Source organism: Leptonychotes weddellii, chromosome 6 (genome assembly GCF_054177405.1).
Source record: "Leptonychotes weddellii isolate Sample4059 chromosome 6, ASM5417740v2, whole genome shotgun sequence".
NCBI lineage: Eukaryota > Metazoa > Chordata > Mammalia > Carnivora > Phocidae > Leptonychotes > Leptonychotes weddellii.
Window position 1 is genome coordinate 94479081 of NC_138374.1, and position 26475 is coordinate 94505555.

Consider the following 26475-nt stretch of genomic DNA (forward strand, 5'->3'; position numbering starts at 1 on the left):
GCGCCTGGGTGGCTCAGTTGGTTAAGCGACTGCCTTCGGCTCAGGTCATGATCCTGGAGTCCCTGGATCGAGTCCCACATCGGGCTCCCTGCTCGGCAGGGAGCCTGCTTCTCCCTCTGACCCTCCCCCCTCTCATGTGCTCTCTGTCTCTCTCATTCTCTCTGTCTCAGATAAATAAATAAAATCTAAAAAAAAAAAATAATAATAATAAAAATAAATAAATAAACCTAACTTAAAAAAAAAAGTCAAGCCATGTATTATGAAACACAAATATAAATAAATCTTCAAAACTAAGTGTCAGCCTGGGTTCCTTAGAAAATAGAGCCTAGTCAAAACGTATGCCGTAGGGGCACTTGGGTGCTCAGTAGGTTAAGCATCTGACTCTTGATTTCAGCTCAAGTCATGATCTCAGGGTTGTGGAATCGAGCCCTGGGTCAGGCTCCGCACTCAGCGAGGAGTCTCCTTGGGATTCTCTCTCTCCCTCTCTCTTTCTCAAATAAATAAATCTTTAGAAAAAAATCTATGCCCTAACGCTTCACTGTAATCCCAGGGAGGCAAGGGTGAGGGAAAAGGTGAAGTGAATCAAGGAGGGAGGTGTGTGTTACTGATCCTGAACCAGTCACAGCTCCAGGGGGACCTCTCCAGAGAGGCCATATAGAGCCCACTGCTTGTTGACATACTCCATCAGGAGGAACAAAGGCAGCAATTTGTCTCGTCTTTCATTTGTCAAATCTTGCCCCATGCAGTAAACTGCCCCCCAACTTCCCGGTTGCGTTACCCAGACCCCCGCATCCAATTTCCGGGGAAGCCAGCACTTCAACAGGTCCTTCGGATCAGCACCGTGCACCAGGGCCGCAGCAGCTCCCACCCTGAAGAGCACGGTGGAGGCCCTGCCTAGGATCGGCTCTCCCGCCGGGGAAAGCTTGTGACCGCAAGGGTTAGGAGATGGGATGCAGGGACAGGGTCTCGGTGTATGACAGCAGGGATCAGTGGTGTGAGCCATCACTAGAGAAGGGTGACAAGGGGCCAGGGCCTGAACTGGGTCTGGAATAGTGGACTCAAACTAATGTAGTCTCCAAACATAGAGAGTAATTTAATCTTTAAGACTATTCCATAGATATACTCAGGAAACTCCAAGTAAACAATTTCTATCTATCTAATCCATTCATGTGGTGACCTCCCTGACCTTTATATGACAAACAAGTTCAGATCTCTGAGGTGTAAGTCCTACGTCTGGCTGAGACGTTTGTGAGCATCTCCCTACAGAAAGCAGACTTGGCACCTCTGAATAAGGCCATCCCCTGGACAGATCACGGGGCTCGTGCGTGACCCACCTGTCAGGGCGCGGATGCTACACTTCAGAAAATAATAAATTCTAGTTAAAATTCAAAATTGAAAGACTATCTTTCTAATCCTGCCCATGAATATAGTGAGTGTCTGCTATGTGCTTTTACATGTGTTATCTTATTTAATCTTCACAACGACCTTAGTACATAGAGTATATTACTGCCCCCATTACAGATGAGGAAACTCAAGCATATAGACGTGAGCAACTTGCCCATAGCCAGTTAAGTGGTAGGGCCAGGATCTGAACTCAGGTGGTCTGACCTGATAGCCTCCTACTTTCAGTAAGTCATTCGACAGATACATCAGTACCTGCCAGGAGCTGGAGACAAAGAGATGCACGGCCCCCTGCCCACATGGAACTTACGGTCTATGGGAATGACAAGCATTGAACAATTACAAGTAGACAAAGAAGACGCACAGAGTACTACGGGAGCTCATACCTCGTGCTTCGTACAGGCTAGGGTACAAAGTATGTAGTCATTAATATCAACTATCAAGGTCCAATCTATAAGCCCACATATTCAGGAGAAAAGCAAGCTAGGAAGCACGGTGTCTCTGGCTATTATATGTATATACTTGTATATATTCGTACAGTGGTCATTTTCCGAGCCCAGGCAGGTTCCGATAAATAATTTTTTCTAAGACATTAACAGATTTACGTGAAAAATATTACCCACGTTAAGTGGGTAATATATACATTCATTTAATCATCTTCATTTTAAAAAAACAAAATATATAAATTCGGGTAGTGCCTATACAGTGACTAATGGATGAATTACAGCCCTATGACGTGGGGTGTGATTTAGTGTTCTGTTCAAGATTCCTAGTTGTTTTAACTGCAAGATAGCTCTTTCACACAGATAATTCTCCGATGGATAGACAAACTTCATACTCTAAAATAAGGTTTCTGGGGCGCCTGGGTGGCTCAGTCGTTGAGCGTCTGCCTTCGGCTCGGGTCATGATCCCGGGGTCCTGGGATTGAGCCCCGCATCGGGCTTCCTGCTCCGCGAGAAGCCTGCTTCTCCCTCTGCTTGTGCTTTCTCTCTCTCTCTGACAAATAAATAAATAAAATCTTAAAAAAAAAATAAATAATTTTAAAAATAAATAAAACAACAATCCCAGTCTGGCTTTCTCTCCTGCCTGAGCAGCACCTGGAACATAGGTCAGTGGGAAATGTTTAGTAAATCTTTTTATTTATTTATTTATGTGACTTGAAATTTATTTGTGAGCCCCCTCCCACCTGCAGGTCAGTCTTGGAATCATATCATCTTTGGCAGGCATCTTTCATTTAAATACACAACAGCTCATTTTAAGAAAAAGTAATTTGCGGGGATCAGGGGACCCCCTGACGGGCGTTCAAACCAGCCAGCGTTTGTGGGCCTGTCCTAATTGCCTTCATCCTCTATCAACAGGTATACATGAGCCTCGGGTGAAGCAAACCTCGGCTCGCAAGACACATGATAAAAGCCACAAGATGGAACGGGACTCAGAAATTCTTCAAACTGGTGGTCTTCAAGTTTTTAAGCCGCAAAACCTTCTCACAAAAGAAAAAGGTGAACGCAAAGGTAAAGACGCGCAGCAGAGGGGGCCCCAGAACCCAGGCCGCTCAGGTCTCTCTCCACCTGCCCACATCCTGGCTGTGGCCCCTGAAGCATCACCCCCTGCAGAGGTGTGGAGACCGTAGGTCAGAAAGGAGAGGAGACTTCCAGAGGGTTGCCACCGGAGAAGGCAAAGCCAGAAGTAGAATCCGACCAGTTTTCCGACGGCCAGTCCGGTTCTCTTTTTCCCACCCAACGTGACCCTCTGGACTAACATACGAAAAGGAAGAGGAAGAAAGTAAACCACTTTCTTGGGAAAAACATCCAAATGGAAGGCTGGCGGGCAACGAAGTCGGGCACTGACATCTCAGGCCTCACTAATCTGCATACGAACAAAACGGCTCGGCCATCGAAGGCTGGCTGGAGTCACCAAAACAGTCTTTTGAACATTAAAGCAAATTAAAGCAAAAAAAAAAAAAAGAAGAAGAAAGAAAAAAAAAAGGACTTCACAGTGAATGCCTAACAGAGTCACATTTACAACTATACTGCATATGCATGCCCACAATTACACTTTGGAGGAAGTTTAAGCCACATTAATGGGACTGAGGGGGAATGAAAAAGGGGAATGAAGACCCAACAAAGCTCAGTACGGTGACTAATGGATGAATTACAGCCCTCTGACACGGGGAGTGATCTAGTGTTTTGCTCACAGAACCTCAGCTTAGATCATCTGGTTGTACTTTAAAGCGGCTGTCTTCTAAAATCAAAGGTCAAGTTAAATGCTTCCTTCTCAGACCGGTATGTTATGGAGTTCAGGGTTCATAGAAACACGGGTAAATGATTTTCTAAAGTACCATCACCTCCCTCTGCTTAAGAAACCAGTGACGTAGGGAGAGCCCTCGAAATCCAGCTCCTCTGTGGCCTGGGCAAATTCAGCCTCCCCGGTGGCTCCCTGGGCCTGAGGCGACCGCCATACAAGCCCGAAGGCCCGGAGAAATCCTGTCACCCTGCAGCCTGTGAGACCCCATTATTCTGCACTGCGTTTGTACCTTTTCTTTTTTTTTTTAATTTTTTTTTTAATTTATTTATTCATGAGAGTCAGAGAGAGAGAGAGAGAGAGGCAGAGGGAAAAGCAGGCTTCCCGCCCAGCAGGGAACCCGATGCGGGGCTCGATCCCAGAACCCTGGGATCATGACCTGAGCCAAAGGCAGACGCTTAACCATCTGAGCCACCCAGGCGTCCCTGTTTGTACCTTTTCATTCCATAAAAGAAGGATTTATGGAACCCAGAGAGAAACCGCCCAGTCATTTGACACCGATTAGGTCCTGGCGTTTAGCCACATCACCTCCCTCCAGAGCATCTCACCTCCTCCAGCTTAAAAACCGCTCCGACGTGTGGCTGGATGAGCCCTTGCTGGCAGTACTGAAGAGCCGAGGACAGGGTTCTGGAGAAGATGGGAAAGTTCTGCTCTTTGTACCGGCCCCAGTACAGCCCCATGGCAGAGACATTCTTCAAGAGCAAAAGGTTGGCTGGCACAGAAGCAATGGATCCTCCAGCAAAACCCACCACCACGATCCTGCCCTCCCATGCCAGGCTGGGAAGAAAGGACAAGGAAAAGAAATTATTTTTTTTTTTTCAAAGATTTTATTTAGGGACGCCTGGGTGGCTCAGATGGTTAAGCGTCTGCCTTCGGCTCAGGTCATGATCCCAGGGTCCTGGGATCAAGTCCTGCATTGGGCTCCCTGCTCAGCGGGGAGCCTGCTTCTCCCCTTGCCTCTCTCTCTGTCTCTCATGAACAAATAAATAAAATCTTTTAAAAAAATAAATAAATAAAATAAATAATAAATAAATAAATAAAATCTTTTAAAAAATAAATAAATAAAATAAAATAAATAATAAATAAATAAATAAAATCTTTTAAAAAAATAAATAAATAAAATAAAATAAATAAAGATTTTATTTAAATAAATAAAATCTTTTTAAAAAATAAATAAATAAAATAAAATAAATAATAAATAAATAAAGATTTTATTTAAATAAATAAAATCTTTTAAAAAAATAAATAAAATAAAATAAATAATAAATAAATAAATAAATAAAGATTTTATTTATTTGTTCATGAGAGACAGAGAGAAAGGCAGAGGGAGAAGCAGGCTCCCCGCTGAGCAGGGAGCCCAATGCGGGACTCGATCCCAGGACCCTGGGATCATGACCTGAGCCGAAGGCAGACGCTTAACCATCTGAGCCACCCAGGCGCCCGGAAAAGAAATTATTTTAAAAAGCAACATATATATATTCACACTCCTTGGAATGGCTACTATAAACAATAACAACCACAACAGAAAATAACAAGTGTTAGCAAGGATACAGGGAAACCCTCATGTACTATTGGTGGGACTGTAAAATGGCGCAACTGGAAAACAGTATGGAGGTTCCTCAGAAAATTAAAAATAGAACTACCGTATAATCCAGCAATGCCACTCTGGGTCTATATCCAAAATCACTGAAAACAGGGTCTTGGAGAGATAGCTGCACTCCTGCGCCCACAGCAGCACTATCTACCGTAGCCAAGAGGGAGACGCAACCCAGATGTCCATCAGCCAATAGACAGATAAACAAAATGTGTTATATACATACAACAGGATATTGTTCAGCTTTAAACAGGAAGGAAATGCTGTCACATGCTATGACATGGATGAACCTTGAGGACATTAGGCTAAATGAAATAAGCGAGTCACAAAAAGACAAATACTGTATGATTTACTTATATGAGATATCTAAAGTACTCAAATTCATAGAAACAGAAAGTAAAATGGCGGTGACCAGGGGCTGGGGGGAGGGAGAAACAGGAATTGCTATTTAATGGGTCAAGAATTTTAGATTTGCAAGATGAAAAGGTGATGGACATCTGTTTCACAACAATGTAAATATACTTTACACTACGGAACTATATACTTAAAAATGGTTAATGTAAAAAAATGGTTAATATAGCAAATTTGACGTTATGTTTTTTTAATCACAATAAAAAGGGTAGAATGAAAAAAGCAATCTACATTAATTTACAGAGATAAAAAATAGAAGTTATCAGAGAGGTTGGGGGGAAAGGAGCAGTTACTATTCAACAGGTATAGAGTCTTTGCTGGGGACAGGGACACAACATTGTGAGTGTACTTAATGCCACTGAATTTTACATTAACAAATGTTTATAATGTTATGTGTATTTTACCACAACTTTAAAAAAAAAAAAGCAACATGCATTAAACCCCCAGATGGGAATTCCTCTTGACCTGACAAACTGGCAGGGGTGAACCATCCTATAGCACTTTGGATTCTTCAGTAGGAAAACATAAAAATAAGCCACAAGCAGGGCACCTGGGTGGCTCAGTTGGCTAAGCAACTGCCTTCAACTCCTGGGATCGAGTCCCCCATAGGGTTCCCTGCTCAGCAGGGAGTTTGCTTCTCCCTCTCCCTCTGCTGCTCCCCCTGATCGTGCTCTCTCCTTCTATCAAATAAATAAATAAAAATCTTCTTTAAAAATTTGTAAACATCTTTGATACAGAATATGTGTATCTTTGTTTGGTTTTTGCTTTTTGCTTTTTTTTCTTTAGAGGGAAATGAGAAGTGCTTGTGATAACACTGTTAGCCGTTACCCAGAAGGCAAGAGGGATGTGAGAACCAGGAGCTGTCTGTCCTGGCTCTACTGTGGAGTCAACACCTTCCTGTCTTTGCTTCTCTGAGCAAAGCAGCACCCAGCATGGTGCATTGATGCTCAGGGGCCAGAGAACCAACTGGGTCCCTTCTGTGGGTACGCTGTTCTGTCTGCTTCTGTTTCTTCAACTTTAAACTGACATAAACCACAAAATTGTGCTTGCCAGGATGACAGGAGATATGAAACCAGTATTAACGGAACACTCCAGAGTCCCTGGTTAAAAACAGAATGAGAATTGGTATGGATACAACAGTCCCACTAAAACTCACTGGCTGCTTCTGAAACCAGTGAGATCAAAAGAGTCTGTACTTTGGTGCACGGTGAGCTAGGGACCTGCCACCACCCCCGCCCCCGGGTCATGCTAACATCTGAATGATGATCCCAAGAATTACCCACACGATGTATATAAAGTAGTTAACGGGGCCCAGCATAGCTGAATTTAACACATACATAAATTCTAACGCATTCAATACTGCCAACTAGAGAGTCTGCAGTCATTTTTTGGATATTTTCCAGTTGGATATCTTGTTTTTCTATATTTAAGCATTTCCTGATTTTCCCTCTGCTTCTATTCCTTTTCACCCTCCCACTCAGCTGTTCTCGTTGATACCGAAGCCTACAGCAAAAGTGAGCAGCAAAAATGGAAGAGAAGTAAGGCCAGAAGGCAGGCAGGTCTGGAAAGGTGTCAGCAGACGCCCAGGTCCAACCCCCTCTGGAAAGACCACCACACGCACCTGCGGAGCGCCTCCAGGAAGACATCTCCTCCCACAGTGTCGATGGCCACGTTCACCCCCGCACTGCCCACCAGCTTCCTCACTGCCTCCTTCAGGCCGCCCTGACCATAGTTCACAGTGGACTGTGCGCCCTTCTGCATCGCCAGCTTGCACTTCTCGTCACTTCCGGCTGCAGCTATCACCTGCACAGAGAACACAAAGCTTCTGATGATCCAGAATGTGTACCAAGAGGGGCTCACCCTACCCACTCAGCTTCCCACCAAAGGGTACTAACCGAGGAAACCAATGTGACCTTGCTGCCCCAGCATCAGCCTCAATCCCACACGTCAAGGCCAACCCTCAGCACCATCACACTGGACCCTCCACACCCACTGGCCATGAGATTCACATTTCCAGGAATCCTGGAACCCCAATGAGTCTAGCTAGGAGATGATTCAGGAGACACTCAGAAAGTCTTCTCCAAATGTGGATGAAACCGTCATTTCCTGAGCACCTACTATGAGTCAAGTAATAAAGATACCCAAGCCTAGAGTCAAGATAGCAAGATACAGCAGTGTGAAGGTGGGGAAGAACAGAGGGTTGCAGAAGTGCAAATGAGAGGTAGTCAATCTAGATCGAGATCTCGAAAGGCTTCTCAGAGGGTAAAACAAGATTCGGTAAAAAGATCTTCAAGTCGGAAAGACCTGAGTTCAAATCCTGGCTCTGCTACTAACTAGCAGCATTACCTAAGACAAATGTAATACTTACATAATGCTCACTATGTGCCAGGTACTCTTCTAAATGCTTTACATATATTCATAACTCACTTAGTCTTAATAACCCAATGATACACACACTATGAGCGTCCCCATACTAGAGATGAAGAAACTGAAGCAGAAGAAGTTAAGTAACTTGCTCAAGGTCACACAGCTAATGGGAGGCAGAACTGGGATCAAGCCCAGGTTGTCCATCTCCAGAGTTCATGCTTTTAACCTCTATGCTGCCCACCAGCTTCCCTAAGCTTCAGTTACCTCATCCGTAAAACAAGATTTATTTTAAAAATCAAATCGAATACTGTACATAAGGCACTTGAAAAATAAAGTGCTAGATAAATGGAATCTATTGTTTTTTTTTTTAAACAATTTTTTTTTAAAGATTTTATTTATTTATTTGAAAGAGAGAGAATGAGAGAGAGCACATGAGAGGGGGGAGGGTCAGAGGGAGAAGCAGACTCCCTGCCGAGCAGGGAGCCCGACGCGGGACTCGATCCCGGGACTCCAGGATCATGACCTGAGCCGAAGGCAGTCGCTTAACCAACTGAGCCACCCAGGCGCCCAAAATGGAATCTATTGTTACACACACACAATCATGCATTCTATTTAAACCTCATAAGAACATTACGGGGGCAGTATAATTACGCCAATTCTATAGATGGCGTCACAGACCTAGAGGTGAAGTAATTAACCCAGGCTCAGCACCCACCAGCCCAAGCAGTTGGGCCCCAAGGTGACATTCAGAACTTGCATTCAAACACACAAAATCATCAGTGCCCTTAGAAGATTTCAAACTCACCCAGAACTATTTGAACCTGAAAGCTGCCCTCAAGTACCTTCACACAACACCAGAGGGCAGACACCGGCCTAGGATCAGGGAGTTGACACCAATCTAGATTCTCAAAAGGGTGCCAGTGAGACCTGCCACGAACCCCTGTCTCCCCTGGTGCCTTACTTTATCTGTGAAATAGGGATAATAAACACATGACCCATCTCCAGGGGTTTGTTAGGATCGGGGGGTAAGATAATTGGTGTGGAGGCACTTTGAAAGCAATACGAAATGCTGTGAATGGAGGTTGTTCTCAAAATAACCTGTTCCAAGTAGGTGGCATGATGACATTTTTTAAGTTATTTTTATTATTTTCTTGTTGTTCGCTTTTGCTGAAAACCATTATGGCTACAAAAGAATATACAGCTTGGGTTAATTTTAATATCGGAGTTGAAGTGAATTTTTCTCTCTACTTAACCTACTATCACTAATCAAAACAAATGGTGCAATTTTATCTTCCTAGAAATGGTAAACAGTCAGTGGTTCTAGACAAGGAGACTAATTTTGGTCTCCCCACTGAGAGGTGCTAAAAGCCCTTGCTTTGACATGAAATGTGTTAATATTCCACGGAGAGCCTCCTGGTAGCTAAGATTGCTTTCAGAACTCACATGCCCTTCCCAAAGAGAACTTAATGCGAGAAAGGAGAGATGCCACCTGAAGAAATTCCAGAGCAATCCAATTATCTCCAAACCTGGGTATCTCGGTGCCTTCTGGATATCCCAACTGCACGCACCACAGAAACCTCACACTTAATGCTTCCAAAACTGAGCTCACCATTCCCTCCTGTGTTCTCAACAGCAATAAACGGCAAATCCCCACGTTAACCTAGTTTGCTCCTTCCCACTCAATGTCTAATAATAACAGGTTCCCTTTTTAAGAGATTCTTACCAACATGCCATGCCCTCTAACAGGCATACTGCACGTGTAATTTCAATATTCCCACAACGACTCCATATGAGGAAAGCTTTATTTTACCAATGAGGAAACTGAAGCAATTAAGATGGAGGCAGCATTAGATTCCGAACCTAGGTCAGACTAATTTCAAAGTCCTTGTTCTTTCAACTGTATGAGGATCAAACTCTCTATTTTCTTCTGCTTTAGTACCTCCCGATTCATTGCTTCCAGTGCCTTGGTTCAAGTACCATCACCACCAGCCTGGATTGCTCTCAGAGGCTCTCTACTTCCTCCGGACTACCCCTGACCTTGCCCCATCTCGCATCCCCACTGCTACCAGAATGAACTTGGCAAAATGCAAATACGATCATGGCACTTCCCTGTTAAAAGTCCTTAGTGGCTCCTGAGAGCTTCCAATAAGGGTTCAAATTCTTCAGCGCCTCATGATCATGTCTCTGTCTTTCTCCCTAGAGTCTTCTCCCACCATTCCCCTCCCCACGCCCCATCCCCAGATCCTTTGCTCCACAGATGCTACTTGCAATTCCCTGAATGCATCCTGGGAGATCTCATGTCTCTGTCTTCTGACATGCCCTTCCACCACTAAAATGGCCTTCACCTCTCTTCTTCCTCTATTCAACTGCTACCAGTCCTTCACAAGTCACCTTAAATGCCTACTGTCTCCAAGAAATCCTCTCCTTATCTGACACCCACAGCCTCAGAGCAATGCCCCTGCAGAGAATTGGGTCTTTCTTTCCTTTGTTTATTCTTTCATTCAAGAAATAGTTATTGAGGAGCATCTGAGTGGCTCAGTTGGTTAAGCGTCTGCCTTCGGCTCAGGTCATGGTCCCAGAGTTCTGGGATCGAGTCCTGCATCGGGCTCCTCACTTGGCGGGGAGCCTGCTTCTCCCTCTCCCTCTGCCTGCCACTCCCCCTGCTTGTGCTCTCTCTCTCTCTCTGTCAAATAAGTAAATAAAATCTTTAAAAAAACAATAGTTACTGAGTGCCTACTATGGTCTAGGTACATGCCAACTGCTGGGACTACAGTAATGAGCCAAACAGACACTGTCCCTGCCTTCATGGGGATTCCAGTCAAGTAGGAGGGTGACAGTAATCCAGTCATGACCCAAGTAAAGGATTAACCACACACTGGGGTATGCACCATGAAAGAGAAGTACAGGATGTGAGGAGACCATCTACAAACAGCTGGGGGTGGAGGGGGCAGAGGAGAGATTAACATCTCCTGAGGGACAAAGTTTAAATTTGAAGTGCAGAGGGGCGCTTGGGTGGCTCAGTCGGTTAAGCAGTTAGGCGTCTGCCTTCAGCTCAGGTCATGGTCCCAGGGTCCTGGGATGGAGCCCCGCATCGGGCTCCCTGCTCAGCGGGAAGCCTGCTTCTCCCTCTCCCACTCCCCCTGCTTGTGCTGTCTTTCTCTCTCTGTCAAATGAATAAATTAAAAAAAAAAAAAAATCTTTAAAGAAAATAAATAAATAAATAAATAAATTTGAAGTGCAGAGGGAGACAGTTCAGAAGAGCATTACAGGTCGAGGGAACAGAATCTGCAAAGGCCACGAAGCAAGTCAGCTCTCGCCAGGTTCCCGTAACTGGAAGGACGAGTGATCTACTCCCATGTCCCCTCACCGGTCTGCAGGCAAACAGATGGCAAGATCCTACCCTGGGTTACTTTATATCCCCAGGGCCTTGCCCACGATATTTATGAACGAGTGAATGAATATGCTCTATGTTTGAAAACCAGAGGTATGATTTTTTGTAAACAGAGACTCTAACATGCAAATACCTGAGCCTGAAGAACGTTCGTTGCCACATCTACCACCGCCAGGCCTGTGGCTCCAGCTGCTGCCGTCACTAAAACAGTTTCTCTGCCAGAGAAAGACGAACGTTACCTCAGAAACCCTCAAAAATCATCCAATCATATGATTTCATGAACATTTTAAAGCAAGAAGAGGACTTAAAGGCCATCTCATTCAGCCCTTCATGGACACCCATTCTCCAGGCTTTGGGGCTGGCTTATGTACGTGACTGCTTGAACGGTGCCAATTTGGTCCACTTGAAGACTTCCCAGGAAAAATATCCCTTAGTCTCTCTAGGGACCCTCCCTCATGACAAGGGCAACTCTTCCTTTGGGCTACCACTCCAATTTCTGCTTCAGAAATTCTGTCCTAAGATCACACTCATACTAAATGTTGCTGAAGTTTAGAAGGTTGTGATCAAGGAATGGCCACTATTCAGTTAAAGTCACCTCTCTGGAGTAATTCCGATCTCTCTGAAAAGGGCAAAGGGCAAATATTGCAGGGAAAGTGGGAAACTTCTGCACCTCTGAATTTGAAATACCCTAGTTAGGCACACCCAGCCATGCCTCACAGAAACAAATATCACAGGACTCCATTAAAACCAGACTGAACCAAGTTTACAGAAACCAGCTCTCTAAAATGTAAGGCTTGAGGCGCCTGGGTGGCTCAGTGGGTTAAGCGTCTCCCTTTGGCTCAGGTCATGATCCTGGGGTCCCAGGATCAAGTCGCACATCGGGCTCTCTGTTCAGCGGGGAGTCTGCTTCTCCCTCTGACCCTCCCCCCTCTTGCTTTCTCTCTTTCACTCTCTCTCTCAAATGAATAGATAAAATCTTTTTTAAAAAATGTAAGGTTTTTAGGGTACCTGGGTGGCTCAGTTGATTAAGCATCTGCCTTAAGGGTCCTGGGATCAAGCCCCATGTCAGGCTCCCTGCTGAGCAGGGAACCTGCTTCTCCCTCTCCCTCTGCTTGTCTCTCCCCCTGTTTGTGCTCTCTCTCTCTCTCTCTCTGTCAAATAAATAAATAAAATCTTTTAAAAAATAATAAAAGAGGGGCGCCTGGGTGGCTCAGTTGGTTAAGCGTCTGCCTTCGGCTCAGGTCATGATCCCAGGGTCCTGGGATCGAGCCCCGCATCGGGCTCCCTGCTCCGCGGGAAGCCTGCTTCTCCCTCTCCCACTCCCCCTGCTTTTGTTTCCTCTCTCACCGTGTCTTTCTCTGCCAAATAAATAAATAAAATCTTTAAAAAAAAAAAAAAAGAAAGAAAGAAAATGTAAGGTTTTCTAGGAGGTGATCTCCAAAGTGGCCAGGTTTGGAAGAGCTATTTCCCCAAATTCATATTGGCCAAGTTCACAGTCTATCATTCCATCTCAGACACTGGACCCCTGTCTCAGGTCACTACCTTCCTTTGGCCTTTCCTGACACCAACTGAACAACAGCTAAAGGTTAGGGAGGGGAAGGGAAAGGGCAGGGTCTTGCTGGGCACTTCTGATCTCAGAAGGAGATACTAGCCCTGGGTTGTCTACACAGCCTCTTACCCAGGCCGAGTGCATGCCCGATGCTCCAAGGCCAAAATAGCAGTGCCATAAGATACAGGCAGGGTAGCAGCTTCTCGGAGGGGGACCCCTTCTGGAATATGCCACAATTTCTGTAAAAAGAGATAACTTAGGGATTAAGCACATGTACCTGTTCATAAAGGCTGCTCAGTAAACATTATGATCCGATTGAGTGACTGATGTGTAAAGGAACCAAGCCTGTCAGGAACCGAAACCCACCAGAAGTCAAAACGAAGCAAGCTGTGACAGAGTTCAAAACCTGGGTGTATGGGTCTTCACAAATCCCAAGGCTGGCATCTAGCTCGGGATGGAACCAAGTTTCAGAGAATGGAACTGTACTGTAATCGATGAATCGGATGGTTGTATGTCCTTCTTACCTCAATAAAGCTGTGGGGGGAAAAATGCGTACCCTTCACCATTAGGGGCTGCCATCCACTGCCTATACACGCCTACCCAAGACTAGCTCTTTCACAAACGTGATGTGGGGGAGAAACCTATTATATCCAGCTCAATGCCCCAAACCAGGTTTTCTACCAAAACTACCTATGGTTCAATTGGACAGCCAGCCAGTTGCCCCAGGACTCGCAAAACAAAATGCCCTTCTTCATCTCACCACTCCACACAAACAAAGCTCTGTGCAGGGTTGTCACTCCAACATTGAAAAGTCTTTAGCATTTGAAAGAAAGAAGTGCTTGGCTGAGATACAAATACAAAGAAGGGGGAGAGAAGGGTAACAAGGAAGGAGAGCTAGGTGGAGATTAAAGAAAAGAAAGGAGAAAAAAAATCTCCAAGCAGACACACTGAGAGCTAGGGATACCTTTTGGTCAACGATGCATTCTTCAGCCATACCATTAAAACCACTCACGCCAATAACTTGATCTCCCTGAAGAGAAAATACCATTAAGGGCTTCTTCAAATGCATGGCCTTGCCGTTTACCTCTTACCAAATTAATCAAAAAAAGAAAGAAAATCTTTCTTCCTGACCCATAAGACACAGGTTTGCCAAAATCATCTCTTCAGAGTTAATGTTTAGTAAATAATTCAACCATCTTCTCAATACCCCCACCAGGATGCCAAGACACTATGAGCACATTTTGGACAGGACAGAGTAAGGAAAAAGTTGAAATACATTAGAATCCCAGTATCTTTTTCACAAGAGGCTAAAACTTGAGAATGTTCTATCCTCTCAGTAACTGAAGACTGAGGTGCTCCTTCTTTAGTAATACAAGGTTTTCCGAAGCCAGGAACTTCCACCGGCTTCCTTCCTCCAATTCAGAATTAGTTTCTTCCCCCTTCATCTTGGTTTCCCTCTGGCGTCTGTTCGCAAAGGCCAAGAGAAGCAAGACGCTTTGGCTGCAAATGAGGTTAGCACAGTTCTCATGGCTACACACACATCAATTCCCTAGATGTCAACTCATTTACCTCTTTCACTGTGCTGACATCTGCGCCTGTCTCCAGGACAGTCCCAGAAAACTCCATTCCTAAAACAAATTGTTTAAACACTAGGTTATCTATAAAGCCCAGCACCATGGAGACGAGAAGAGCCTGATCAACAGGCCATCCCATCCGCTGTTTAGAGCTGAGAGGGCTTAAGTGTCCCCCCACGGCCCCCCAGGGAAGAGCGTTGTACCCAAAGCACAGGAAAGTGAACTTAAGATTTCATGATCACAACCTGAAAGGTGATAGCAGTCCCTTTTTACAATTTACCTTCTTACCAATTTACAAATGAAAATTTCAAAAATGGGCAAACACACAGAGAATCACAGGTACACCAGTACTTTTGATCCTGCTCACGGGGGCCTTGGGCTCTTTACAGCACCCCAATTACAATGTTCATCATAGTGTATTTATCTGTTTCTGTATCTCCTCTTGTAGACTGTGAGGCCCTCAAGGACATGAACTGTATTTATTCATACAGTTCTTGGCTCAATTTGGATGAACTGATGTCGTCTGCTCTTTCCTCTTCCACCTCCAAAATTTCTGAATTTAATGATCATACATTCCCCACTTGAGCTGCCAGAGGAATAAGTCAATTAACTATGACATTTTCCCCCCATCCAGCATGTCAGCAAATACAAACAGAGGGAAATGGTTCCAAATATCGAGACACAACAAAACACCCCAAGGCCAAAACACAGCAACTATTTTGCAATCACTGTATCCTTAATAGTGTATGTCTGTATAAAATATACATGTACTATATACACAATAAGCTGTACTTCTATCTCTTTAACTAAATTTCAAGAACAAAGAGCAGTCATTTGTCCACATATTCAGGAGCTAAATGTAATCAGATTGGGCATAATTAAAATCAGACAGTGGACTGCTAGAAATGTATAAACTCTTTTTCTTCTTTCTGATCCTCTGATATTAGGTTTCTTTGGGAATATGTGTTTGTGAGGACTGAGAGTTTTAGCTGCAAACATGTTTATGACCCTTCAGTGAAAAAACAATACTGAGGCACTCACAAGGAATGAAAGGGAGTGACGAGGACCAATGAGGATTCCGATCAGAACTCTGCCGGACATGATATGTAAAAATTCATTTATTCATTTGTGCATTGTTAACGTCTTTATTGAGCATCTACTATGAGCCAGGCACAATACTAAGATGGGGGATAAAACTAGGGGCCAGACAGTCATAGAACCTTCCCACAAGGGGCTCACTAGTGCTTCTAATCAGGGGTGAGGCTGACGTATCTGAAGCATCACTGTGGGCAGGCAAGCAACACCAGCGTCGTGCCTGAGAAGCACGCAGTTCCGAAAACTCTGTAGCTTCTCTCCCGAGCAGTCACCTGGCCCCTTCATACTCACCAGGTGTGAAGGGAAGTTGGGGCTTTTCCTGATACTGACCACGGCAGACCAAAATATCAGCAAAATTAACTCCACAGAAATGGACATCAACTCTGACCTGCAAAGGAAACATAGCAGGAAGACACTCCTGGGTGGCTCAGTCGGTTCATCAACTGCTGTTAATCAGCTCAGGTCCTGATCCCGGGGTCCTTGGATGGAGCTCCGTGTCGGGCTCCCTGCCCCGCGGGAAGCCTGCTTCTCCCTCTCCCACTCCCCCTCTGCTCCTGCTCTCTCTCAGTCGCGCTTGCTCTCTCGCTTTCTCCCAAATAAATAAAATCTTTAGGGAAAAAAAAAAAGAGGGGGTTGGAGGGGAAGAGCAGCAAAGCAGAGTGGTGCATGTCCATGGAGACAAAGTTCATTCAGTTGCACCAAAATAGTTCCTGAATATCTACTATACGCCAAGTACTGAACTAAGTGCCCGTGTGCAATCATGAGGCAAAATGGACAGGTTCTTGCCTTCATGGAGCTAAGAGTATGGTAGATATCTGATATCTGTCTACGGCCATCCCACCTGAATGCACCCCATCTAGTCTGATCTCGAAAGCTAAGCACAGGCGGGCCTGGTTAGTACTTGGATGGGAGAAGACAGACATCAGCCAAGTAATTGTGATGATTTATGTGTTAAATTACAACTCCTACACAGAATGTTAAGGAGAGAAATATATGGTGCTAACACAACCAAACCTGATGGCATGTGCAAAAGCCCTGTGATGGGAACAAAAGAAAAACCAGTGAGCTCAGAGCACAAAGAGGAGAAAGAGATGGGGCTACAGAGCAGGGACCACACCATCCAAGGGTGCGTAGTCTTTACTGAGGCTCTGAGCCTTCACAGTACGAACAGTGGGAAGCCATTAAAGGATTTTAAGCAGAAGGGTAACATGACCAGCTGTTCTGGGGATCAGCAATCATCTTGGAGGCCAGTTCTAGATCCCTAGCTTCTGTGCTTCATGCCCAGGCTAGAGCAGAGGCAGGCCTGCAGCATTGTAGCCAGCACTTTTTCCAGACCCTGTAGGCCAGTGGTCTCCAAGTCTGGTTCCCAGACCACCAGCTTCAGTGTCACCTGGGAGCTTACTTAGACTTTCAAATTCTCAGGACTCACCCCGACCTAAGGATTCAGACACTCTGGGGACAAAGCCCAGCAATCTGTTTTACCAAGCCCCAGTGATTCTGACACAGGCTGAGAGCAGGGCCGAGAAACAGGGGAAAATGAAGGCTGAGAGAATCGCTGACATTCATTTCTTTGTTTGCTTACATTTCCCATTTAGGACAGAGGAAGCCATGTTGGTGAGGAGACATTTCTATGGACAAAATGCATCCATTCAACAATGTTTTGAGTGTCTGCCATGTGCCAGGCACCATTCCAGAGTATGAGGATTTGATGGTGAGTAAACTCACAGAGACCCAACTCCCATGAGCTAATTCCTTACGAGGCAGTGTCTGGGCAAAGAACAGAACCAAGGAGCCCAGCCTTCAGGCTGCGCACACTGTGTGCATGACGCATCAGCTGTTGACATGTATGGCGCATGTAGGTCCTCAAGCCACTCCACCTCGCCTCAAGGATGATTCAAGAATACGCGTCTTTCAGCACATGAACCCCAGGAAGCAGACCGGCCGCCATCATATGCTCACTCAAACAATCCATTTCACAACAGGGTCCCTGCTAGGGAAGTGACACTTCAGGGCTGCGGCCGCCTTGCCCCCTCTCACCAGGGGTCCCTGACGCTGAGGCTCCCTGCTTTGCTTCACCTTTCAGAGGTTCTCATTCTCCATTCGAGATGACATCGTGGCACCAGAGAGGTCACCCAGCAGAGCCAAAGTGACCTCCACATTTCACTGGAAATGCCCACAATCCTAAACTAATCCCACCCCACATCAGGGCACTCACCAGAGGAGGGCACAAGGCACGTACTCAGAATTATAGGACAGACGTTACCGGACTGGTCTAGGGGAGGAGGAAGGACAGAACATTAAATGCTGACACTGAAGAGGAAGCCAAGGATGGGGTCCATTTCTGCGTATTAAACCAATAACCTGCAAGGGGCTATGCAGAGCCCTGTGCAAATCAGAATTGTCTGTCTCTAAGGCAACAGTTCCGGGGCCTTCAGCAAGAGGCCTACATTTGAGTTTGGGGGAGCAATCTTCCTTCAGCACTTGTGGCCTTTTTGTGAACCCCGAAAGGGCCCTTCCGGCCCAGGACGGAGCTGCGCTCCAGGCTCCCGGTCGCCCCCTAGGTGAGCACTTGGGAACTCCATTTAGGACCGAAGCCCGCGGGGGCGGGGGCGGGGGCGGGGGCGGCGGAGGGGAGAGTGAAAGGGAGCGTCGGGGGTCCCGGGGAGAGGCCAGTCACCACCCTACCTCGTGAGGCCGGACTGGGCGGGAGGCGACCTCCTCGATGGCCAAGGGCTGCTTCAGCTGGGCGCAGAGCGCGGCGCGGTAGTGGCGGCCGCAGCCCGGCCCCGCCCTCCTGCAACACAGAGCAAGCGGCGGGTTACGGGGGGCCCCCGGCTGCCTTTCGGGGCCCAGGGGACAGTCGGGGCCCCACCTGCAGAGCCACGCCCGAGGGAGGCCCCGGCCCCGAGCCACCGCCGCCATGGCCCGGGGCAGGGCGGCGCGCGAGGGGGGCCCGAGGTGGCAGGAAGCGCGGGACACAGCGCCGGCCCCGCCCCGGCCCCGGGGACCGCGGAAGAGCGTCCGGCGGGGCGCCCACGGGCCGCGACCCGACCCGGGCGGGCGGCGGCGGCCGGGACCGCGCCCGGGTCACCCCACCCGCAGGGCGCCGTGCTTCCCCGGGGGTCTGAGCCCTTTGGGCCCCGGCCTCCCCGGTGGTGGAGCTCGCTGGAGAGGAAAGAAAACAAATAAAAGGAATAGATCGGCGGAGATTAAGCTCTGTTGACATTTTACTAACAAATTTGGGAGACTTTTAAAACCGGACTTGATATGTAAATAGCGGTGCTTGGGTCCCTCTGCACTGCGAAATCCTAAATGCACAGGTAAAGAAAGGCCTTAATGTCTGCATCAACACCTTGCTGGAGTTCAATTCTTGTTACTAATTTTCTCATATTTGCGGGACTATTTACACTAAAAGTGTACAGTTACTAGTGATCCACCGCTGAATGATCTTACACAGATCCAAAGAATACTTGCAATTAAAGGCAGGCCCAAAGCTGGTGGTTTTCATATTCCTGATGCCTCTATCCTGCCTGGCACATAGCAGACGGCAGTAATTGACTTGATGACTACTTAGTTCCTTGGTGAACAGGTATACTCTGGAAAAACATAACAATATCATCTGTGAAATATGAAACTGGGTAGATTTCTGTTGCACTAGTAACCAAATATTTATATATTAGCAAGATAAGAGAAGCACGTAATCCTGGGAAGAATATTTCATTTGACAGATGGCTTTTAAACACACCTTGGTGTCTTCAAAAGACATCTGGTCAAAGAACATAGCCTCTCAGGTTCAAGCCCAGCTCTACCACCTATCTGTGTGGCTTTGGCATTACAACTGATGTCTGTGGGCCCCAGTCTCCTCCTCTATAAAGTGAAAGTATCAGACAGGATCATTCCCGAATTGCTAAATTCTTTCGTTTTTTTGGTGGAAAATAGTCCAAGATAGCAAATGACCTGGAAGGAATGATCAGGGGTGGAACAAAGGGAAAATAGCAAAAATGAAGGAGCAATGAACTTCTGTGATTATGGCCTAGAAGACTGGGTAAGAGAGGAATCCAAGAACCAGGCCCCCACCACAGGTGCTAAATAGAGGTCACTGCCAGAGAATCTAAAAAGTCATTTTAGCCCTTGACTCCATCAGGAGGGAACTCAGGCCTAAAAGGAACAAGGACTAGACAGTGAGAAGATGAAAAAAGTTTATTTCCAGTGAACTGCTCTGTGAACTCTTAGTCATTGGGCACATAAAATCAAGCCAGGAATCAAAATGAACATTCTGGCTGCCAAATAACAGTGAGCAACAAGAAATCTCAAGTTTGGGCGCCTGGGTGGCTCAGTTGGTTAAGCGACTGCCTTCGGCTCAGGTCATGATCCTGGAGTCCCGGGATCGAGTCCCGCATCGGGCTCCCTGCTCGGCGGGGAGTCTGCTTTGCCCTCTGACCCTATCCCCTCTCATGTGGTCTCTCTCATTCTCTCTCTCTCAAAATAAATAAATAAAATCTTTAAAAAAAAAAAAAAAAAGAAAGAAATCTCAAGTTTATGAAGTGTGAAACAAGGGTTCATTGTCCTGAGGACGAAATGAGTTGTTAACATATGGAAAATGTTTTGTAAAATATTAGGTATTTATACAAGATATAATTTTCAATGGAACTCCTTGAAAGTAACAACCATTTCTTAATCTCCTTTATGTTTGAAGTACTTTGCACATGCAACACTTTTAGGCATTTAATACATGTTTATCTAACGAATTGTTAAATGAGCCCTCAATTATCTAGCATCAATTTTCCAGATAATTGGAAGTATCTTTAAGCATCAAGCCTTCTATTTTTAAGTATTTTTATGGAAATTTTTTCTATTGTGGTTTTTATAATAGCCTTGTCATTCTCAGGGAATATGAAAATCAGTGAGTTCTGGGAAAATCTATCAATGCGGCATTCTACATGTCTAACAGTATCTGAAGAAAATAGTAAAAGTCCCTTTAAGAAGAATCTTGGAGGGAGATGAAAGTATCTTAACTAAATGAGGTGATTTTAAGCATTTATATGCAAAATAACTTTCACATTTCCGAAGAGCTTCAAAGGTAAGTGACAAGGCAGTCAATGGTAGTTGCTATAGTAGCAAAAGAAATATTTAGCCTATCCATCGAGGAGCTGCCACCACACCATACTGTCTAGTTTTTGTTATCATTTCTGATTACTTTGTTTTAACTGAGGGTAAGATGGAAGAGTGGACAGGAAGAATAAAACTGGAGCCCTGGGGAAGACTGAGACCAAGCAGCGATATCTGAACAGATCAGTCCTCTGAGAAGAAGAAGAAAGAACCCAGAGCTGCTCTGCAAACCAGTTTGAGGGGCTCCCTAGGAAGTAAAAGAGTAACAGATGACTCTTCCTTCTGGTACAACTCACATGAAGAGATAATACTGAACATCCAGAAGCTGCTAGAGGGCTGAGGGTGGAGAAGCAAGTCAGAGCTGAATACACAAGCAGCTATGTTTTCACAGAATAATGGACAAATAATATGCAAACAATATTACCACTGTACAGCACTATGCTGAAAAGGTAAAAGTATACTCCACAGTTAGAATGCTTTATCCAACAGTTTGTCAGCTCCCCGAGAATAGAGACTGGGTCTCAGTGGCCCAGAGAGCTCACCACCATATCTCCGTCTAGCCTGTAGCAGGTGCGTGGTACATTACGAACCTGGGAAGCAAGGAGCCCTGCAAGCTGAGTGGAGGAGCTCCCAGCACATTACTATCCCAAGGCACAGAACCAAAATATTTTAAGAGTTTGGACTCACTTCCCTGCCTAAATATACAGCTGCTGGGTATCATCTGACCTTTCTTCCGACTAGTTTGTCCTGCCATTGTAAATATAAATTATTACCTTCTGCCACAGGGATGTCCTCCAAGATTCCTGAGCTGTGGTGGAGTAGTTTGCCTTTTCACTGAATTCCCCCAAATGGCTCTTTCTGATTGTTGCAGTTGGGGTTAACTTGTCAGCCTCAGAGATCAACTTTGGCTGTGGACACACATAGTACATATGGACCTTCTACTCTATTCCAAGAACTCTGTAAACTATGCTATGTCACTTATTTGCTCCAACATTCATGGAATCATAGAATTTCAGAGCTGGGATTGCTCTTCAAGATAATCTAATCAAACTGCTTCATTTACCATCCAGAAAGCTGAGGCTCAGGGAGAGACTGGCCCGAGGTCACGGCGCGGAGTTAGTGGCAAGAATAGCATTAGGATCTGGCTTTCCTGGGGCGCCCGGGTGGCTCAGTCGGTTAAGCATCTGCCTTCAACTCAGGTCATGATCCCAGGGTCCTGGAATTAGGCTCCCCGCTCAGCAGGGATTCTGCTTCTCCTTCTCCCTCTGCCCCTCCCCCCTCCCCCTCCACGGCTCATGTGCACTCTTTCTCTCTCTCAAATAAATAAGATCTTTAAAAAAAGAAAAAAATGGATCTGGCTTTCCTGATTTCCTGTTGGCTTCTCTTTCTACCGAGCTCTTTGGCATTCGCTCAACACTAGACACCATAATAATAATATTTTGCATTTTTATAGCACTTCGTAGGTTGCAAATCACTGTCACCCAAATTGGTTCATCCTGCCATCGGTAAGAGTAATAATAATTATCATTACAACTAGCACTTATTGGTAACGTTACAAACCAGTCACTAGGTGCTTTTGCATTATTTCATTAGTCCTCAGGATTGTCCTGCTCCTGGTATACTATTATTTCACTTGTTTACGGATCAGGAATGTAGGCTTAAGGAGGTGAAGTAAGTAACTTGCCCAAGGCCACACGGTTAGGAAATGGAGCTATTGAGAAGCCTCCGGAAGCCTGAGCGGCGACATCGGTATCCGGGTACCCAGCCGCCCGCTGTGCCTCCCTCACACCCCCCTCCAGAGCAGACAAAGAAGCTTTTGTACGAGACATTTTAAAGCCATGCTTTGCTTGTGGGCTTAAGCTTAATTTTATAGGAATTTTACAGTAGTTCTAGCCTAGAAAAGAGGAATTCCCTGAAGGAGGGAATACAGAGACAGCAGCCTCCAGGGGATGCATGCGGTTGAGAGACAGGAGCAGGAGGGGAACACAGAAGTAGGAGTTACTACCCTAATGCATATAGCCGGAAGCCTGAAAATGTATCGATTTCATTTAAAGTATCATATGTGAGATTAAAAGTGTGATTACAGGGGCGCCTGGGTGGCTCAGTCGGTTAAGCGTCTGCCTTCGGGTCCTGGGATGGAGCTCCATGTCAGGCTCTCAGCTCAGCAGGGAGCTTGCCTCTCCCTCTGCCTGATGTTCCCCCTGTTTGTGCTCTCTCTCTAAAATGAATAAATAAAATCTTCAAAAAAAACCCACAACAAAACTATGATTACATGAAGTAGTATTCACTCACACACACACACACACACACACACACACACACACACACACAGATTTTAATGAAACAATGTGCTGACCAGGTTGCCTGGTGACCAGCCATTACTTCCAGCAGGTACCAGCAGGCATTTGTTCAAAATTCCTGGCACCCCGACGGGCGAATGTGGAACCAGTGGTGGCCCAGACGCAGACTGTCATGGCCCCCCAAATTAATCACCAGTCTTTGAGGCCGGGATCTCTTTTCCACCTTAAACCATAATTATGGAACCAGTTTACAAGTTCCCAAGCATTCTGGCAACTTTATGAAGCTTTTCCAACCCCTCCTCCCCCAGAGAGAACAAATTCTTCCCTTCCATATGTTTTCCCCAGAGAACTTTGTTATAAACCTGTATTCACTTGCTAATCTCATTGTTCAGGTAGTGTTTATCTGTCTTTCTATCCCAGCAGCTGAGCTCTGAGCATCGTGGATGGTTCTGATACTAGCATAGCAAAGTGAAAAGAATTGGGGCCTTGAAATCACATGCACCTGTGTGTGATTCTGGACTTAGCTCCTTACTTATTGGGACCATGGGAAACTATTTAACCTCTCTGGGCTGCCATATCCTCATATGGAAGGCAAGCATAGTAATCCCCACCTGGGGTGGTGGTTGAGAATTTAGCAAGGTAAGAGGGTACATGGCAGCACTCAATAAATGGCAGCTCCTATTATGAAGATAGTCCCTGCCCTTGAACCTCTCACCATCTAATGGAGGGAGGCACACTTAATTAGGCATCAAAGATGCCTGTGATAAGTCCTATGACAGAGGGCCGCAAAGGGGGCTGGGACAGCACAGGAGAAGGTCAAGCTACCCCAGCTGGAGAGCCTCATTTCAAGAGAGCCTCCCAGAGGAAAGAGGAGGAAGAATTCGGCAGACAGAAGGCACAGCTAAGTGAGTCCCAGGCAAAGAGTGCGGGAGAGAGAATGCGGCATGTTCAAGAAATTTTAAGTGGTCAGCTAGGACAAAAATGATGGCTTTGAGCTGGAGAATGGGTTGAGAGACGAGGCTGGAGAAGCAGGTAGTGTGTAGAAAGGGCATAGATTTGGGAGTGAGGCAGCCAGGAATTCCAACTTCACCATTTCCCCGCCATATACCCTCATCCAAGGGTCTTCTTTCCGAGTCTCAGTGTCCCCATTTGTAAAGGGATTGTGGTTACATGAACTATTATATGTAAAGCGCCTGGCACGGAATATACATTTTTTTAACTGGTAGCAAGTGTTACTTGTCTGTTCCTCTAGGATGGGTTTGGTGGGTTTGGCGCATAGGACATACTCATTTTGACGGAGTCAATGAAAGGATGAATGAGGGGCGCCTGGGTGGCTCAGTCGTTAAGCGTCTGCCTTCGGCTCAGGTCATGATCCCAGAGTCCTGGGATCGAGCCCCGCATCGGGCTCCCTGCTCTGCGGGAAGCCTGCTTCTCTCTCTCCCACTCCCCCTGCTTGTGTTCCCTCTCTCGCTGTGTCTCTCTCTGTCAAATAAATAAATAAAATCTTTAAAAAAAAAAAAAAGAAAGAAAGGATGAATGAATGGGTGAATTCATTCACTTTACACATACTTTTTAGATACCATCCATGTGCCAGGCACTGTTCTAGTCACTGGGGATACAGCATCGAGCATAACAGACAAAAATCTCTGCCCGAGTAGGACTTGCAGCTCATCAATGAAGAAGAAAAAGGAGGCCACTGGTGTCCATGAGGGGACAATCTACTTCAGAGCCCAGATAACCCAGGTAGCTCCAGTGTTATCTGATGAAAAGCTGATCGACTGAAAAAGCAAGTTTCCAAGAGGTCTGGACAGGAGCCCCACCTCCTAACAATAAGAAGGCTCGTGCCCCTCCCTTAATGCTTCTCACTTATCAGCCCCCAGCTTCCTGTTGTGATCCAAGGGAACTGGCGAGTTGTGTTGTTGGCAGGAAGAAATGTCAAGGAGGGCTCAATTCATTCTTGGGCTCTGGGTCTAAAGTGGTGGCAAGAGGAAATAGGAAAGCAGCACGCACACAAAAAGGCTATGGAGAGGGAGATTGGCCTATCAGAGCCGCCAAGTGATAAGGGAGATAATGGAGATTTTGCCCAACTCGGCAGCCTTGTGCTGCGTGGAGGTTTTATTTCAATAGCAGGATAATCATATTTCACATGTGTATATCTCTTTACACAAAGGGCTGGCCTAGGGGGATCTCATTTAATCCTCAGGACTACAAGGTAGGAATTAACCCTATTTAATCCCATCTCTCTCCACTGCCTCCTGCCCTGGGGTAGAGAACCATGCCCAAGTTTCAATTACAGACCAAAACAACCAAGACCTTCCTTCATCCCTCATCCCTCTCCAGCCAACACCCTATTCATCTCCTCCCCCCACCCCCAGCCGGGCAAAGAAGGCAGCTCCGTTGCTCTCCTTCCATTCATTCTCCTCTGGGATCTTCCCCTAAGTGCCCTGAAGTTGTTCTTGTTACAGTCACCACTGATGTCCCATCTGCCGAGTCCGATCAGTCCAGTGGAGGCCAGTCAGTCTCCATCATCATGAGCCTCCAACAGCATTTGGATCCAGTCTCTCCCGTTCCCTCCCACTTAGCCCACTCCTTCTCAGTCTTGCCCTTTCTACCAAGGGTTCTTTCTACCACCCTTCTCTCTCTCTCTTTTACATGAACTCTCTTTTCATCTTCAAAATCCTGCTCCAGCTCCTGATCTGTGGGGCCTCCCTCACCACAGTGTCCCCACCTCTCACCTTCTTGCTCTTCTCCCCCACCTCAGGAACATGTACAGTCCCCTCTTCTTGCCTTCTTGGCCACTCTTCCATAGCTTCAGTAAAGCATAGATCACGTTGTGTTGAGACTGTGCGTCCATGTTCCCCAGGAGATTACGAACAAGTTCAGGATGGAGTCATTGACTTCTCCATTTTTGCACTCGCAGTGCCTGGCACAGGGCCTGGCACATGATAGGCGCTTCAGTTTAAAGGTGTTTTAAAAATTCTCACGAGTCAAACCTCTAGGGGGCACCTGGCTGGCTCAGTTGATAGAGCTTGCCACTCTTGATCTCAGGGTCGTGAGAGTTCAATCCCCACGCTGGGCGTGGAGCCTACTTAAAAAAAAGTAAAAGAGAATAAAAAATTAGAAAGAGCCAAACAGCGAGTATGGGATGGACCCTCGTCTTCTGACTTTAAAGAAGGAGTCAGTGTCTCCACCTTGGCACAGAAAAGAGCCACATTGCAAGTATTTCATTGTAAGCGCTTCAACCCCAGCAAATTCTAGAACTCAGCGGACAAGGTGGCAGGAAGGATTTCCTTTTCCCCACAAACAGTGTGTTGCTACCAGGTGTGGAAGAATTGTTTGGTGTTTGTCGCCTTCCTTTTGCAAACTCCAGGATAAGAGAAGAA

At 46.0% G+C, this 26475-nt stretch overlaps 1 protein-coding gene across 11 annotated transcripts in view; it reads right to left on the minus strand.

The window, feature by feature from the left end:
* Window positions 1–18699, minus strand: part of LOC102732905 (protein Cryzl2-like) — a 42678-nt gene extending 23979 nt beyond the window's left edge. For 2 of the 11 annotated variants that reach the window (XR_014146435.1, XR_014146436.1), the window contains exons 1-9: window positions 18369–18699; window positions 15975–16071; window positions 14584–14642; window positions 13979–14044; window positions 13144–13253; window positions 11599–11680; window positions 7329–7510; window positions 4251–4479; window positions 228–2397 (exon numbers count right to left, since the gene is read on the minus strand). Coding sequence is in view for 8 of the 11 variants with exons in the window: in XM_081824659.1 (XP_081680785.1) it covers window positions 4251–4479; window positions 7329–7510; window positions 11599–11680; window positions 13144–13253; window positions 13979–14044; window positions 14584–14642; window positions 15975–16071; window positions 18369–18605 (1062 nt within the window). In the remaining 3 variants the exon portion in view is untranslated. The remainder of the gene's footprint in view (window positions 1–227; window positions 2398–4250; window positions 4480–7328; window positions 7511–11598; window positions 11681–13143; window positions 13254–13978; window positions 14045–14583; window positions 14643–15974; window positions 16072–18368) is intronic. The other 9 variants (XM_081824664.1, XM_081824663.1, XR_014146437.1 and 6 more) reach the window with 8 other exon arrangements.
* Between the last annotated feature and the right edge of the window lie 7776 nt (window positions 18700–26475).